Consider the following 18581-nt stretch of genomic DNA (forward strand, 5'->3'; position numbering starts at 1 on the left):
ATGAAGGAAATGCTACTTTGGGGAAAATAAAAGGCAGCTGAAACAGACTGCTTGGATTTATTCCATGTGAACACCCTGCAGCCAAGTCTAAAGTCACCCGTACAACTGCCCCAAGACTTAGCCAATAGATCTTCCGGAAAAAAGCTGGCAGCATTCGAGCATACCAGCAGTTGGTATAGAAAGGAACGAAGGAAAGGAAGTGAGTGAGCTTTATAAAATATCTGAGCAGGGATTTTTTTTTTTTTTTAAAGATTTTATTTATTTATTTGAGAGAGAGAATGAGAGAGAGAGAGCATGAGAGGGGGGAGGGTCAGAGGGAGAAGCAGACTCCCTGCCGAGCAGGGAGCCCGATGCGGGACTCGATCCCAGGACTCCAGGATCATGACCTGAGCCGAAGGCAGTCACTTAACCAACTGAGCCACCCAGGTGCCCAGAGCAGGGATTTTTAATCAAGTTTTTATTTGTTTTTTTTTTTTTTAAGTACAAGGAATAGGTGAAACAGGATTTGTTGAGGAAAGAGAGCCAGATTTAGATGATACAGTTAATTGCTCCTGGAATCACACAAGTCATGGATTCTTCAGGGCTCGTAGCCCTGAGATGAGTCTGACACATGTAAATGGGTTTGATAATGACGTATGCTTTCCTGTTTCTCTATGCCTTGTTTATTTGTTACTATGTGTTATTTATGGAGGAGTATTAAAAAAATAACAAATCAGGAAATTAAGAAAAGAATCCTCATACTTCTTTGTGCTGTGATCCCCTGGCGACAGCCAGATTCGTACAAGAAAGAGATGAAGGGCCTGGATCAAAGTCTTTAGAAAGTGCTAATATAGAGAGACAGATTGGCCTCCTTTTGTTTTCCCTCTTTGTTTGGAACACTTGTGGAAAATGGGAAAGGGAACTGCCATAAACTGGGCACCAGTCACTATTTTGTGCAATTTTTACGTTAATACCACAAGGTGGGTGTGATGACCATCTCCTCTTTAAAAGGGCTATAAAGATTGTCAGGAATGGAGTGTGGAGGAGCCAAGCTTTTAACCTAGGTCTAAACCCTATGGCCATGCTCTTGGAATACTTTTCTTTGGTAATGGGAGTTTACAGAGTATTTATACCTGAAGATTACTTAGCTCTTTTATCATTTAAAAATTATTGTTTAAGGCTTTTTACTATGGAAGATTTTAAACAAAATCGAAAGCAAGGTGAATTGTATGCTCAGCTCCTTTGTACTCATCACTCAAGTTATATGAATTACCAACTCTTGGCTAATTTTGTCTTAACCTAGAGCTCTTTATTCTTCTCCCCATTATTTTGAAGCAGTTCTCACAAATCACGTAATTTTATCTTTAAATGATTCAGTATTTATCTCCAAAAAATAAGGACTAAAACCTAGCATAACATAACAGTATCATGACCATACCTAAATGTTAACAACTGTTCTTTAAAATAATCAGTTCTTAAAATTTCCCCAGTGGCTTGTTATTATTTTTTACAGTATCATTTAAATCAAAGTCCAAATAAAATTTATACATTGGAGTTAGTTGCTGTCTTTCAATTTGTAAGTTTGCCTTCCATTTCTGTTTTTTACCCCTTGCAATGTATTTGTTGAAAAAACCAAACTACTTGTCCTGAGTTTCCCACAGTCTGAGTTTTGCTCATCGCATCCCCTACTGTCCTTTAACATGTTTGTCTGTCTCTCTTTTTTTTTTTTTAAAGATTTTATTTATTTACTTGACAGAGAGAGACACAGCGAGAGAGGGAACACAAACAGGGGGTGTGGGAGAGGAAGAAGCAGGCTTCCCACTGAGCAGGGAGCCCGATGCGGGGCTCGATCCTCCAGGACCCTGGGATCATGACCTGAGCTGAAGGCAGACGCTTAACTGACTGAGCCACCCAGGTGCCCCTGTTTGTCTGTCTCTTATATTTTTTGGAAATTGGTAGCTAGATCTAGAGCAAGGTTTCTCAACCTTGGTACAGATGACATTAGGGGCCAGATAATTATTGCAGGGAACTGTCTTATGCATTGTATAATGTCTAACCATATCCCTGGCCTCTGTCCACTAGAAACCAGCAGCACTCCCATTTATGACAACCAGAAATGTCTCCAGACAAGACTAAGTGTCCTCTGGGAGCCAAATCTTCCTCCTCTGCTCTAGTTGAGAATAACATTAGTCTAGAGGCTTAAAAGATGCAAGCATTTCTCTCTCTCTCTCTCTCTGTATGGAGGGGCAACAATACTTTGAATATAAAAGTATGTATTTCCATTAGGAGGCACGTAATGTCTAACTCAGTCATTGATGATTGTTGCTAAGATCCATTTAGTCATAGAGATACTTAGCTATTTTAAATGTCCCTTCAGATACATAGTAGCTGTTTATTAGTTGTTTTAAATTGGAATGTTACAATATGGTGGATTAAGCAACACTTGATTGTTTCTGTAGTCATGATGCATGGGAACCCTACTTGTGGGCAAATGCAGGATCAGCCTGTGAGTGTGACTTTCATTTTTCTATTTCTCAGAAATTAAAAAAAAAAAAAAAAAAAGAAATAAGCTTGTCTATAGGAAGGGGTCTAAATGTATTAGACACCTAGAAACCACTTAAATGTAGTAATGATGTTGGAAAAGCTCCAAAGAAGGACTTAATTCTTTCCCCCAAATATTTGAAAGGATCAGGAAGCTTGACCCTATAGTTCATAGTCCTGCCTGTCAGATCAGATCCCTAGGTTATGGTCCCTACCCTTTCAAGCTTCTAAGATCAAGACATTGAGCTCCAACATAGAGCACCTTGTGTCTATTGCAGGCATTCCTTTTACAGAACAAAGAAAAGTGTGTAAGAGTTCTCTCAGGGAGGCAGGGGGAAGGGAAGGAAGAGAATGGGTGAGATGGTAGGGAGGGCAAGCATAGTAAGATCCCACTAAAAAGATTATCCTTGAGATAAATTTTGTGTTGTATGAAAGCTTCTTATTATGTTTGGTCTTTTTGTCTGCTGTGTTCCTATATGCATAAGGTATTTTTGATTATACCTTGTTTGAGAACTATTTCTGAATATGTATATGTGTAAGTGTGTGTGTGTGTGTACGTATATATTATAAAAAGCTGTGTAACAGGTAAAAGTTCATTTTCCCCAAGTTATTTTATTTTTCAGTCCGGCTATCTATAAAATGCACCTACTATTAAATAGCTTGTCTATTAATTTTTTCCCCCCAAGGAACAGGAGATTCAAAACTGCAGTCCATTTTACTTCTAATGGGATTAGCATCAAGGAAAAACCACTCATGCAGGGTCCAAGATAAACATCAGAACAATGCAGCAATTATGGGTCATTCAGTTAATATATTGCAGTGACTTTCGGTTGCTCAAAAATCGTACAGATTTTTCCAGTTAAGCGAAGCGATTATTTTGCTTTTGTTAAGTACCATATTAGAGTGATTTTGGTGTGAGTAAAACTATAGCTAATTATCATTGGTTTGCAGTACTTCTCTTTTGATACTTAGGAATGCCAAAGAAAGGGTAAATAAAATCCCTGTTACAATGAAGGCTTTCTTGCTGGTAATCAGCAGTATTTGGTCTGCCTGCAACTGGGGCTGCTTTGTCCATGAAGTTTTATTTCTATTGACTTTCTGTTCTTTAGAATTCAAACATTTGCCTTTATATATCTAATTGCTGAAACTCCAGCCAGGGAAACAGAGGAATAAAGAGTCATTCTGTGGACTATGATGGCTTGTGAAGAACATGCTTTTCCTCAAACTCAGTTGCACATTTATGCTGCCCAGTAAGCCTTGCTCCCAGTGTTCTCTCTGTACTCCAGGTGAGAAAGCAGAAGCAGAGAGACTGGCCCCATCTTATCTATCATATCACGTCCCACATGTACCTTTTTAGTGTTCTTACAGTTGAGATAGAAGTCGGAGCCCTGAAACCTTCAGGAAATAAGAATTTCTTGTTTAGATCGCCATCGTACAAGCACATTATATTTATTCAAAGACCCTAGGCCCCTCTCAGCTGTTTCCCAACTTCTTTGCCCCCTTGTATAATGCAGTTACATAGAGTTGTCTTTAATATCCCTGCCTCCATTTCCTCTCCTTTTTCTTTCTTGAACTCACTGAAAACAGCCCTTGCCCACCAGTCTCCTGAAAGCATTCCTGTCAGTGCCACCAGTGACCTTCGTTTTACTAAACCTAATGGCTCCTGTTCAACCCAGAGAGTGACTCCCCCCTGTTACTCTTATCATTCCACCCTGCTGTGTTTCCATAACATTTTTCTCTGCGGGACATTTATTTTAATGTCTGTCCTTCCATTCTCCCAAGGAAAATGTCAGTTCCATGAGAGCAGGGATTTTATGAAGTTTGTCACTTCTCTAGGACCTCATACTCCTATAGGTGTGCACTAATTATTTGTCGAATAAAACATTTTTTTAAAAAGCTGTGGGAATTTCTATTTCACTTGTAATTTTGTTTCTCTCTTTATCCAGTTCTTAGTAAAGTATCGAGGAAGGTGGACTTCAATAAATGTATGTTGGATAGAATGAAATCCTACTGGAAAGGAAGGTAGCACTCTGTAGGATAACTGGCTTTTAGCATAATGGCATTCATCCAGCAGTGGTTTGCCAGTGAGTCCTCAACTGAGCCACACCGTTTCTGGTTATGGTTTGAAAGTGGCCACTCTCATAATTCTATGGGGCAGGCATTAAAATTTGCCTGTTTGTTCTGCCCAGATGTGTCATGGGGGATAACTATAAGGAAGAGATAGGTGCTATGTACCCCAAATGAAAACCCATAGCTCCATAGCTCCTTTGTAGAACCAGTACCACTAAATCTGGTGCACATTATAAACGTTTGCTTACCCATGAGAAGACACCTTACTTCTTTGCACTATTCCTTGGAGCATTTGGTGCACAATTTTCTGTCTTGTTGCTCAGTTACTCCTACATTAGGGCTGAAGTGAGATTTTTATTATTTTTTTAAGAATTTAGAACTACGTCAGTCTTTACTTCCTTTTCAGATTTTGGTGGTAGTTCTGTGCATGGGAAGAAAGAGGTGCTGTAGATCCAAAATCTTTGCAGGGGGCCTCTCAGGCACATTTCTAATTTAGGTATAGATCAGGTCACCGTGGATAGAGACCAGATAGGGATTTGGGACTTAAGGTCCAGCAGTTCAAAGAGAGCAGGGTAAGGAAAACAAGGTAACTTAATGTGTTTCCTTTTTTGGCTTCAGTTTCCTGAAGGCTGCTTAGCCTACACTTGCTGTTAGTGCAATTCTACTAGCTCTTGGGATGACTGTATTTGCTTTTTCTTCCTAAGGTGCGGAATTGCTATTTCCATTTTATAAATCTTATTATGTATATGCCTTTTATTAAAAGCCATTTGAAATTATTTTTGAAAAGAGGCTTTTCTCTTGAAAAATGCTTTTCTCTTCTTGTATATTACTGTAGTTCCTCGGTGCTAGTCTGTGATGGCACTTGCTTCAGGGACTTGAATTTGACTGGGAAGGGGGTAGAGTGGGTCCTCTGCTATTTTGTGGTCTGTTTTTTTTTTTTTGGGGTACTGACTCTCTTGTTTGTTCTGGTACTCCCGGAAAGCTCCGTTTCCCAGCATAGGGTTTCTCATTCCTAGATCATACTGGATTGAAGTCCTTAGTGGAATATACCGTAAATCCAGAGTTGGCCTCACCTCTTCAGACTCCTGAAAGTGGAATGGGAAACTAAATGGAAGAAAGGAAACTTTGTTTTTTCTCTTGGGTTATTTCTCTTCCTTTTTAAACTATATTTTTAAGAGTTTCTGTTTCCTTTCATTCAATTTCATTTTGTTTCTGTAATCTTTTGCCTCTTCCCACTACTTACTCTGAAGCCCTATAAGCCCTATAGCCCTATAGTTATATCTACTCTAGTGTTCGGGACATGCACTGTGGAACCAGACTGCCTGAATTTGAATTCTGCCTCTCCGATTTACTGGTCGTAAGACCTTTTTAAAAATTACTTAACCTCAGAAAGACACATATGTAGAATCTATAAAATGAGAGTAATAGTGCCTACCTCATAGGGTTGTTATAAGGATGAAATGAGTTCATACACACCGAGTACTTAGACAAGTTTCTGGCACATAGTTTTCAATATATATTATTGATGACTATTATTGTAATTGCTTATTTTTGTGGGTAGTACCTGCAGCTAAGTGCTGGTCGCCAAACTGGCAAACTTTTTTCTGGCAAATCATTTTTTGACAGGATTAGCGCTCCTTAGACCCAGAATAACTTAAAAGGATGATGCTAGGACCTTGAAAGGTCTCAGGTATCTTGAGCAGGACTTTTATCAGTTATTTTTTGTTTTCCTTTAAGTCTTAGCTTAAGTTTCATAATCTACCTTCTAGATGCCTCCCCTTTCTTTGTAATCAATTTGTCTTCTTTTCTATGTGCTTTTTGGCCATTTTGCCAAATTCTGAGAATAGAATGTATTTATAGCCTTCCTGTCAAGATAATAAAGAGATAGCCTTCCTGTCAAGATAATAAAGAGTAGTGTTAATATTTATATCTTGCTCTGCTGTGAATGATTTCCATTCTGGGGGGTCCACGAGGTCTTCAAGTCACTTCGTCCTCCTTGATTATCTAAACAGAACTATGGCATGGAACTTTCTTGCTCCAAATAAAGTCATTAGCAGAGGAAAAATTTTAAAAGTCTTTAAGCACTCATATGTATATTTGGGGAAGTTCCCAATTGTGGGGGAGCAAACATGTACTTTTGGAATGTGGAGAAAGTAAGGAGAGGAGAAGGAAGAGGTGGTGTGATCAAGTGTGTTCTTGTATTTTGTGTCAGATAAACTTTAGAGGTCTGGGGCCAGTTAATAGTTACTTGTCAATCTTGCCATTAAGACAAAACTTAGAAGGGCAAGTTCCTCTGGTGTGCGTGTGTGTGTGTATTATCTCTTCTGTTATACTTTCTCTTTACTTAAAATCTTGCAGGACATTTCACCTACATGATGGATTTGCTCCATGGGAAAAAGTTTACAAGGTTAGACTCTGACCCGCTCAGCAAATAAACCAAAAAAGATTTTAGGTATCTCCCAGTCCCAGAGTATTGTGACTTCTTGTTTCCTGGGGTAGATCAAAACTCATTAACCTTTTTGGTAATCGAAATCTTTAAGGGAAATAGAATCTGTCATTTCTTATTTTGCTCGGTGTGAATGATTTGGAACCATTTCCTCTGTGTGGGTGAACCATTTCCTCTGTGAACCCTTTGGAGATTTCCAAATATTTTCAGTATTCAGTGGAGTCAGGTAGCTCCATGCAGCATTTCCTGTGGGCATATACCTCAGTTAACTACGCAGAGAAGAGAGCAGAAGGCTTGTGGGAGTTGAGGCAGGTCCTTGGCTGATTGAGAAGAGATTCATTATCAGCATGGATGGAGACAAGAAAGCTGTTCGTTCCTCATTCTGGGTGTCTTAACTGCTGACCTCTGACCATAACAATACTCTCCCTGATGACAAGAAGCTGGCCTTGTTGTTTGTTGGGGGGGGAATGAGGCGTGTCAGTAAACTTTTAGTCCTGTCAGTGGAAACTGTTGTAGTTCTTCTCTTCTCAGTTTTATGGCACTGGCTTTCGAAAAGCAGAATGGGGAGAACAAGTGATCCGCTTTGTATATTTGTCCCAGATCCTTCATATCTACCGTAATCACTCCAAGTGAGGTAGTCACCATCTACACTCAAATAAATTTTCCTCCACACAGATACCTTATCTACTGCAAAGACAGGGTTTTCTAAGATCTCTTTCCTGCTTGCTGCTGCACTTTAAAGGCTAGACAACATACTGACTCTAGGAGCTATCTGGCTCATGGGGGAGGGGAACTGCTGGCCAGACTCAACTGGCCTCTTGGATCTCTTGAAGTGAGAATTCATAAACAGAGTTGTGTGACCCTTTGAAGCACATTTGTAATGCATACCATCTCATTGATGAAAAGACAGCAATCACTCTCAGCACTAGCTGGTTCTTGGACTTTTAAAAAATAAAATTCAGAAAAAATTTAAAATCTGAATCAGTTTTGTCTTAATGGAAAGATTGACAGGTAACTATTAATTAGCCCTAGACCTCTAAAGTTTATCTGGCACAAAAAACAAGAACACACTTGATAACACCACCTCTTCCCTCTCCTTTCCTTACTTTCTCCACATTCCAAATGTACATGTTTGCTCCCCCAAATATACATATGAGTGCTTAAAGATTTTTAAGATTTTTTTCTCTGCTAATGACTTTATTTGGAGCAAGAAAGTTCCATGCCATAGTTCTGTTTAGATAATCAAGGAGGACAATTCAGATTCAGTATATGATTGATTAAATATAACTGGCAATTTAGGTATTTAAAGACACTTAGAGTCCAGTTTTGAACTTCTGGAGATGAGAATAATTGGGCTTCTTCTTTCACTACAAAAAATGGAAAAGTATCATTTGAGAGTCCATCTTTTATTAAAGTGTGAGTTAACACAGTACAAGTTTAATATATTTTCAGCACAGAATTTTATGCACACTGCTCCTGCGTGAAGGAGTCTTTGGGACTATCCAAGGAATTACCCATCCATGTCTGTGAAACCTCAAAAAGTAGGTTCTTCAATGCAAAATTGAGCCTCAGAGTGGGACTCTACTGTCTAGTTTTTGAGACCTTATGTTAAGACATACCTTTTCCTTAGTTAAAGAGGAATTTGAAGATAATATGAGAATCATTATGAGAACAATCTTCTGAAAAAGAAATTGGGCCAAGAAAGTATCAATTTGAGAGGAGGAGGATGTTAAACACCATAAAAGGCAGAAGTTCAAAATATTTTTGAAAGCTTCTTAACTAAAAAGTTCATCTGTGATAAGTCAATAGCAATATCTAGCATTTCCTGAGTACCCTGAGTAATGATCCAGTCCCTGCACTAAGGGTTGGGGACTCTAAAGTGGGTAAGGCAGGATCCTAGATCTTAGAGGGTGTCATTGTGTGGTGGGGGAAACAGATAAACAACCAACAGAATGAAGCCTTCATTTGGGATCATGAAAGATACGCATTTCAAGTCTGGGGACGCAGAGGGGAGGGACTTGAAAGGGGCATCCTGATTTTTCCACTGTGACCTAGAAAACCAGAGTTAAGCATCTGGTTGGTAGCATATGTGTATAATGTGGTAGTAGTTATTTATGCTTGTAGAAAACATTGTGCTTTTCAGAGTGCTTTAGTAGACATGGTCTTTTGAGATCCCTCTACCCTGTGAAGTGAATTACCCAAATGTATGGTTAAAGAAGTAACAGAGGATAAGCGGTTTGAGTAAGAGTAAATAGCTACTGAGTGGTGCCCCAGGTCCCAGCGCTCCTGACTTACAAGCCTGTTTTCTTTCTACAGCCCTCTAGCAAAAGAAACAGTGCTTCATTTCTCACAGCACGTGTGGTGGTACACTGGCTTCCTGGGATGTTATCTGCATTATGTAAAAGAAGGTTCCATTTTGAAATAAGTTAAATTCCTTCTCATTCTTCAGCTCTGAGCTCATAGGTCACTTCTTCAGGGAGACTTCCCTGGGCTCCAAACTCCCCCTACTATGCATTCTCCTAGAACGCTATGCTCCCCACATTAGCATACCACCCAGTCTGTTATTTGCAAAAGAGACGTGGTCAGTATATGCTCGGCGTTTAGTGTCTAGCATGTAGCAGTCACTTAAGCAGTGACTGCAGAAGGAATGTCTTGATTTAAGATTTGTGTGCTATGTCCATTCTTTTAGAATACCCAGCGTGTGAACAGCTCACTTGCGCCAATGGAGGCTGCTATAACGGCAGTCAGAAATGTGATGGGAAAGTTGACTGCAGAGACTTCTCTGATGAAAACAATTGCAGTAAGTAATGTGTACAGGATGTGCGGTGGTGTGCTGAGGCTCAGGTACGCTGGCCGATTACGCAATCTCTTCCTGAATTTGTGTTCAGTGAATTCATGTTGGTAGCTTGAAGTCAGCCACGGTGGGAGTATTTGCACCATGGAAATTGGCAAACACTTCAAGTCAGGGCCTTTTTGTTCCCAGAGAATTGGTTGTTAAACATTTACCAGCATGCTGCTTCATAATAAAAATCTCTTTTCAAACTTGAGACAGAATCTTCCTGTGAAATTAAATGGCTACGGTGGAACTGAACTTCTCTTTCTGCTTTCCCTTGCTACCCTTGTGTCGCAGCTAAGGTATGTTCACACCACGAGTTCCAATGTGACAATGGGCTGTGCCTCCCTCATGCTTACGTCTGCGACCATTACCCTGATTGTGAAGATGGCAGCGATGAACATTCTTGCAGTACGGTGATTTCCTTATGCTGGGTCAGGTTGCTAGGAGTGTTGTTGTAGTTATTTTCTGACGAATGTACCACTCTTTTCAAACAAAGGGGTCACTATGTCTCATGGCAGATGGAGCCAGAAGATCATTTAGGGCCCATGGCATGAGCTTCAGTAGTGAAGCTAGACCTCGCCTCTTTTATCGTCCAAGGATCTGTGTAGAGTTGAAGGATTGCTGATGGACAGTGTGTATTTGTTTTCTCTTAGGCTACAAGGGGACGGGGTGAATTGTGTCACTTGGCTCTCAAATTACCCATCCTTCAGGAATGGGTCTGATAACCTTGATAGGAGACTGAGAGAAGGACTTTGAAGGGAGGGGAGGTTCCCTAATAGCAGTGGTCCCAGCTCTCCTCTTTACTTGGAAATTTCTTACATTGAAATTGGGGGGATAGGAAAGTCAGTGTGGTGCTGATGGCTTTCGTTGCCTCCGCTTTTTAACTCTGACCCTCCTTTTTTCCCCCCCCCCCAAATCGTTGCCTGCAATGTAACCCGTCTGTCATTGTTGCCAACCCTGGACTCGTTTTATTGGAATATGTAGTTTGACGTCTCTGTGAGAGAGTTTTAACTAATTTCACAAAATTAGTTGGCACCTTTTTGTGGTCATTTATTTACTCGAATGTTACGATTTGTTACCACACCCGTTTTGATTGGTTGGCACCTATGTCTTGTTAAGTATTTTGGGTATCACCCTAACTTTTTATGAGCCATGCCTGATTTCCCTGCTGGCCCCTGGGCTTATTTCAGTGACTGTATTAAAGAGAATGTGACAACATGGAACGGGTGACTCATTTGGTCCTGGATAGCAGTTTCAGTGCTTGTGATAAAGTAAGGGCATGCTGGACACTGCCATGCCTGCAGGCCTTTATCAGTCGGCATTCTTTGTTCTGCATCAACCTACAGCAAACTGCCTTGTTTGTGATCTTGAGAAACATAGACTGTCACCTGACTTCATTTCCTTGACCCAAAGCTGCTGCTATGTTTTCTTCCTTTTCTCCCCTTTTTTCCTTCTCTTCCCCATTTTCTTTCCTGTATTTTTTTTTTTTTTTTTTTTTGGTCAAGATACTTGACAGAAGTTTAGGCAGTGAGGTGAACTCTTTAATTTTTCCCAAGTGATTTGTGTCTTTGGAGTGCAGCTGTTGTTTCCTTCCAGCCTATGAGACCTGCAGAGGCAACCAGTTCACTTGCCACAGCGGCTACTGCATTAGTCAAAATTCGGTTTGTGATGGAGAGAACGACTGTAAGGATAACAGCGATGAAAACGGATGCGGTAAGGAGGAGAAGAGATTCTGAATGAAAAGCATTTTCTTTTCTTTTTTAAAAATGTATTTATTTATTCATTTGTCAGAGAGAGAGAGAGAGCGCACAAGCAGGGGGAGTGGGAGAGGGAGAAGCAGGCTCCCCGCCGAGCAGGGAGCCCGATGCGGGGCTCGATCCCAGGACCCTGGGATCATGACCTGAGCCGAAGGCAGACGCTTAACCGACTGAGCCACCCAGGCGTCCCTGGAAAGCATTTTCTTAAAGTGTTTTCCAGAACTTGTATTCCTACTTCCCTTGTTAGAAATTATCTGTGTGACGAGCAAGTCTCAGGATTGGCTGCGTGTTAAGTAACTTGGTGGGGAAGAGGAGGTGACTTTACTAGCTTTTCTTAAAAAAGACACTGAACTCAAATACAGTATAAATTATAATCTCTTCCCTCTTATCATTAAAGTAAAATAGGTGGGGCGGTCTGCCCCCCTTCTGTAACACATGCTGACCTTTTCCTTTGGAGACTGCTTATTTTAACTAGGTTTATTTGTATAGAAGAAGTAGGGTGGGGAAGGAAGGAAAGTAGGGGGCGATGTGATTTGCCTTGACCTTATAACCTTTAAAAATGACTTTGCACCTTGGTAAGAGTTCAGTTTTTTGTTTTCAAATTCAGATTTTCAACCACATGGGTCACTGACATCCAGTGGTAGAAGAGAGGCCACCTGGGGAACATGTGAGAAAGAAGTAGGGATTGGTAGTTGCAGGAAGGGCTTCTACCCAGGGAATTGTTTCAAGAGTCTCTGAGAAGGAAATTCCAGTGATAGCACCTCCCTCACCAGTAGTAGTCCCAACAGCTCAGAAGCTCCTAACACCCACACTGTAAAGCAAGTATAGTAAGAGTGATGCTTGGGGAAGAGCCATTGGTTTTGGTGTTCCAAGAAGTATTCTCCCTACAGTTCAGTCATAGGTTTTCTTACATTGTTGACATTGCACTAAAGGAAAAAAAAAATCAAATAGCCCCCCCCCCCCCAAAAAAAAAGACAAAAACAAAAACAGAATAAAAACTCAGGACTCTTGGTATTATCTAGTTCTGTAATTCATGATTTAAATAACAGAATTTTCTTCTAGGGGTTATTAATCTAGTTTGTTTGATAATTCAGGCCTATGTCTCTTCTTACTCTTAAAACCAGGCTGAGAACTGCCTACCTTAGAAAGAATGGAACTTAATTTGTCACTTCTTAGAATCCCAATAAAAGACCAGTAGTAGTGTTAGACATTACCAGTTGTTGGTAGGAATACAAGCTGGTACAGCCACTTTGGAAAAGAGTGTGGAGGTTCCTCAAAAAATTAAAGATAAAGCTACCCTATGACCCAGCAATTGCACTACTGGGTATTTACCCCAGAGACACAGATGTAGGGAAAGGAAGGGCCATATGCACCCCAATGTTCATAGCAGCAATGTCCGCAATAGCCAAACTGTGGAAGGAGCCGAGATGCCCTTCAACAGATGAATGGATAAAGATGACGTGGTCCATATATACAATGAAATATTACTCAGCCATCATAAAGGATGAATACCCAACTTTTACATCAACATGGATGGGCCTGGAGGAGATTATGCTAAGTGAAATAAGTCAACCAGAGAAAGTCAGTTATCATATGGTTTCACTTATTTGTGGAACATAAGGAATAGCATGGAGGACATTAGAAGAAGGAAGGGAAAAATGAAGGGGGGGAAATTGGAGGGGGAGACGAACCATGGACTCTGAGAAACAATCTGAGGGTTTTAGAGGGGAGGGGGGTAGGGGGGTGGGCTAGCCTGGTGATATGGGTATTAAGGAGGGCACGTATTGCATGGAGCACTGGGTGTTATATGCAAACAATGAATCATAGAACACTACATCAAAAACTAATGATGTACTTTTGGTGACTAACATAAAATAATAAAATTAAATTAAATTTAAAAAATTATCAGTTTAGGTCATTTGTAGACTTCTCTTGTCCACCTGATCTGTATTCCCTCTTATCCATTGATTTTAAAAGACTCCACCTGGCTCCACCTCTCATGTGGCCTATGATTCTTTTACTCCTCCCCTGCAGAAAGCAGTAGTCACCATGTTCGTGAATGCTACCCAGGAGAATGGGCTTGTCCAGAGTCTGGAAAATGCATCCCAATTGTAAATGTTTGTGATGGGACTTTAGATTGTCCAGGAGGAGAAGACGAAAACAATAGCACCAAAGGGCGATATTGTGGTGAGTATGGAAATTTATCTGGGTAGCTTTCAAATAAAGATGTTTCTGTTTTTCTATAATAGATTCCCAAATACAGAGAATATCAGTGTTTGCACAACTATCCCAAGGCGTACTGGCTTACACAAACAAATATTTATTATTTCTCATAGTGCTGTGGGTTGGCTAGGAAGTTCTTGCGGCCTAGACCAGCTCACTCAGGTGTTGAGGCTGTTGCAATAAAAGCTCAGGCTAGTATTTTTCCACATGATAGTAGAAAAGGTGAACCCTAGTGTGCAAGCTCTTTTAAATCTCTTCTTAGGTCAGGTTTGCTAAATGTGTTATTGGCCAAAGCAAATCATTTGGCCAAGTCCAGATTCAATGGATTGATGAAACAGACTCCATCTCTTGATGGGAGGAGCTACAAAATATTTGTGGTGTTTTTTTCCTTCCCCCAGGCAGAATGGTTTTAATGGCAATTTTCATGATTTTAAAGATGTTCCGGAAATTTTATTTCCTGGCTTATACTTAAGAAAAAACCTGGCTATACTCAAAAAAGAAGCTTCTGGTTTCTGGGACGTGTACCTTGAATTAGTTTTTCTTTTTTCTTTTTCTGTGACTGTAGAATATCCCTCCACCATTACTCTCTCAACTATGTGGACAATTGACTGTCCTGTAAGGGAATACAATTTATGACCTTGACTTCATCAGTAGTGTGCTCTATAAATTATCTAGTAGTTGTTTAGAAGTTGCCATGGTTAACATTTTTTTTTAAAGATTTTATTTATTTATTTGACAGAGAGATAGAGAGAGAGCACAGATAGGCAGAGTGGCAGGCAGAAGGAGAGGGAGAAGCCGGCTTCCGGCAGAGCAGGGAGCCCGATGCGGAACTCGATCCCAGGACCCTGGGACCATGACCCGAGTCGCCGAAGGCAGATGCTCAACCGACTGAGCCACCCAGGCACCCCTAATGTTATTCTCATTCCAGTCACTTGAGAATTCTTGACTTTCTCTATTATGTAGACAAAAAGATAGACTTATGACCCGATTTTTCTGTAAACAGCACTTAAGATGACTTATACTTGCACAGTTATAATTTTAAAAGGAGTTATTAAAAATACGAGTTGAGCTTTTCTTGCATAATAAAGCAGTAAGGCTTGAAGGCTAATAATTTCTGTGCCTCTACTACATGCTTACTTAGCTTTTAGGTTTGATAAAAGACGCTCTTCTGTTATAGGTACATCAGTCTTGTCCAGAGGTCACCATTCACTTAACAAAGTGTTTTTCTCTGTTTAGATGTGAATTTGTGTTCTCTACTGAGCTGTGAGTACCAATGCCACATGTCACCAAATGGAGGGATGTGTTACTGTCCCCCAGGTTTTATCGTTGACCAAAATAATACCCGCAACTGTGTCGGTAAGTGACAAGTGGGAGTGTCTAGTGTTTTGTCACAGTGCTGCAGCACTCATGGCTTCTGTGATCTCCAACATCAAGGTGTTTGTGCTTGTGGATGGGAGTGGCAGTCTTTATAACAAAGAGTAACACAGTTGCCATAGAAAACCTGGGCAATACGAAGTTTTAACTCAGAGTAACTTTTGTGAGGTGCACAAGGCAAAAGAGTAGTTCTTTTGAGTGAGTTGACTAGCTCCATGGATACCTATCTCCACCCAGATGAAGGACGAAGTCTTTTGTGTTTTCTTCTCAAGTATTCGGAAGCAGGGTTGGTGTGGCCATACTGGTTGTTCAATACTGGAATACATCCATGTGGTTGGTAAATAACCGCTGTCTGAACCCATCAACTACCCTACCCTGACCCCCCCGGCCTCTTCTCAAGGATCTCAAACCTCTTCAGGATCCAGCAACTAAAGAGTGGTCACCGAACAGCAGAGGATCATCAGCTCACTGCCCCGCTGACCACAGTGGCCAGTCAGTGCCCATGTCAGGCTGGTTGTTAATTCCATTTATTTTCACCTCTACTTGAAGCTTCTTGAAGCTTTGTTCAAGGACAAACACTATCATTTTCCTTCATTTGGCTGGCATTGAACTAGATGCTGGTTCACCAAATATTTCTCACATCTCACTTACCTGAATTATAAGAATGATTTCTCCCATTAGGAAATTTTTGATTCTGATGTGAGCTGGCTTTGCATCCTTCTGTGATTAGGATGGGATCTTATGATGGGAGACTACTATGGCCAAGTATCAATTTTCAGTTTTTTAGGATTTGAAAAATGAATTTTTAATGCTCTTTCTTTTTCCTTCTTTCTGATTTTTTTAAGAGGTGGGGGGAGGGGCAGAGGAAGAGGGAGAGAGAGAATCTTAAGCAGGCTCCATGCCCAGTGCGAACTGGACGTGGGGCTTGATCTCACGACCCTGAGATCATGACCTGAGCTGAAATCAAGAGTCAGACTTTTGACTGACTGAGCTACCCAGGTGCCCTTCCTTCTTTCTGATTTTTGATACATAAACAATAAACCTATTAGCAGAAAGTGTCCAAAGGGGTTTTAAAAAACAAAACAAAACAAAACAACAACTTTGTTTTTACTGGTGTTGGCAAAAAGGCATCTGGAAGGCAACTGTAATGATTCATTAAAATTAAATTTGGTAGGGGTGCCTGGGTGGTATAGTTGGTTAAGTGGTGGACTCTTGGTTTCAACTCAGGTCTTGGGGTCATGGGATCAAGCCTGAGCATCGGGGCTCTGCGCTCAGTGCGGAGTCTGACTGAGATTTTCTCTCCCTCTCTCTCCCCCGCCCCCCCCCCCCCATGCTCCCTAAGATAGATAGATAGATAAATAAATCCTTTAAAAAAAATTAAGTTTGGTAATCATCTAGATCTCCAAAATATAGATGATTCAGATTTTTCCCAGGATATTTGTGTTCTTTTGATATTCCTTAGAAATATGGGATTCTTCAGGGCTTTCTGAAAAAAAACAGACATGGCATACATAATACTTTTTACAAAAGTGCTTCTTCTGAAGTAATTTCCAAAATATTAATATAATTTGGTCAACAGTATTAAATTTGGATAAATGTTATTCAGTCTTTAGTCTCAGCTCACGGCTTCCAACTTGATTATCAAACATGGTTGATCTTAAATTTAATGCCACAAATTTGGTTTACAAATTTGGAACTTTTGAGAAAATCTATTCCTCGGTGTTATTGAGAACCATAATAATGGGGCTCATTTATGTGTCATATGTCAAGAAAAACAAGATTTTTAGATCTAGTAAAGCAATCCAAGTGAAGTTGTCCTTGGTAATTTTAGGAGGTAATTTTAGGTTTCTGGTATCGGGACCATGCCCCAAAGTTTGCCCACTATCTGATTGCTCCTCTTAAGTAACAGTATAGTTGCTTGTTGGATAGAAGACGTGTCACACGACAAGACATGACTATGAGACACGGCCTGTGCTTTATGCAAGTCACCCCAAGAGATTCTGAAACCTCAGAGACAATTCTGAATTACTTAAGCCCCCAAATTTCTAATCATTTGAAACCTTCTCTAAATAAAAGAGTGTGATCTGCAACAGGCATTAAATGAAATCAGGACACTTTTTGTGTTTTATTATTACCAACGTTATCGTTATCATCACCATCATCACATTGGGGATGCATTCAAGTGATTTTAAAATACTTTTCACATGAACATCCTCAATTGTTAGGTGGTTTTCCGACTTTGGAACCCCTGGCAGTGCTGCGAAGGCAGCGTGCCCTTTTCTTCAGAGTGGTGCTCATCCGTGGGTGTGAGCCTGCTCCTTTGTCTTTGGCAAATGTCAGGCTCCTCCACCATTCCCCCCCGCCCCCCCCTTATTGCCACCCAGCTGCCAATTCGATTTCCAGTCTTTTAGTTCTCTAGGCATTTCTCTTTTCTCTTAGTAGAAAAGGAATTCCAATAGAAATACCAGAAGCCACATTCTCAGTATTTCATCAGCTTCTCTTTTTTTCCTCTCTCAACCCCCAAAGAGGAGATGGGGCTGGGCTGCCTTGCATTTGGAACTTGATAGGCCGTGAAGTCTTTTCAGTAAAAATGATTGCTCTTTCAGAATCCCTAGTTTAGTCTTGTGATGCCTGACAAACTGTTCTTAGGCTCCCCCCCCCCTTTTTTTTGGGCACTCTAGCATCTAGATAGCACATTTTCCAACACTTTTTTCCCCCAATATCTAAGTCTGTGATGAACTTTGGGTTATATTTCCAAGTGTCTAAGGCTACTTGTATGTCAGAGGTCTGGGCCACTTTGTTTTGCAGTCTGAAATAAATGAAAAGCTGTCATTATAAGGTTTTTTACATTAAGCCTATTAATAAATGTAATATAGAAAATTCCAGTATTATCCTGTGGCACAAGATAATTTCAGGATTTATAGAACACACCCAATTCACACTAGAAGTGGTGTGGGCTGATAACTGCGTCACTAGTTTTAAATTCCATGATGAACATTTTTAATCCCTGCAGTATGTGCCTGGGACGTTAGTACAGATAACTTCATTTGGAGATGAGCTCAAAGTCTGCAGTGGAGGGCTTTTGTGTTAGGCCCCCTGCCACCTATAGAGATCTTTTCTGTGATCTTCCCTGTTTTTCAAGGATGTGTTCTTTGCCCCTGAGTTTTGAAGATCTGTTAAAATTTATTTCACAGAAGATACTTTGTTCTTTATAAAGAGAACTCGTTAATTTTAATACGTGACATTATAAAACCGGTTACACTTGTTTCAGCTGAGCTTTTAGGGAAATTGTTTTTGTTTGTTCTTTCAAGCATTTCAATTCAACAAATACTCTTTGTACGGCTGTAATACTCTG

At 40.4% G+C, this 18581-nt stretch overlaps 1 protein-coding gene across 1 annotated transcript in view; it reads left to right on the plus strand.

The window, feature by feature from the left end:
- LRP2 (LDL receptor related protein 2) overlaps window positions 1-18581 on the plus strand; it is a 194750-nt gene that overhangs the window by 46543 nt on the left and 129626 nt on the right. The window contains exons 6-10 of the mRNA XM_032401234.1: window positions 9726-9836; window positions 10167-10280; window positions 11469-11585; window positions 13664-13816; window positions 15089-15208. Of these exons, the coding sequence (XP_032257125.1) occupies window positions 9726-9836; window positions 10167-10280; window positions 11469-11585; window positions 13664-13816; window positions 15089-15208 (615 nt within the window). The remainder of the gene's footprint in view (window positions 1-9725; window positions 9837-10166; window positions 10281-11468; window positions 11586-13663; window positions 13817-15088; window positions 15209-18581) is intronic.

Source organism: Phoca vitulina, unplaced genomic scaffold (genome assembly GCF_004348235.1).
Source record: "Phoca vitulina isolate PV1807 unplaced genomic scaffold, GSC_HSeal_1.0 scaffold1, whole genome shotgun sequence".
NCBI classification, from domain to species: domain Eukaryota; kingdom Metazoa; phylum Chordata; class Mammalia; order Carnivora; family Phocidae; genus Phoca; species Phoca vitulina.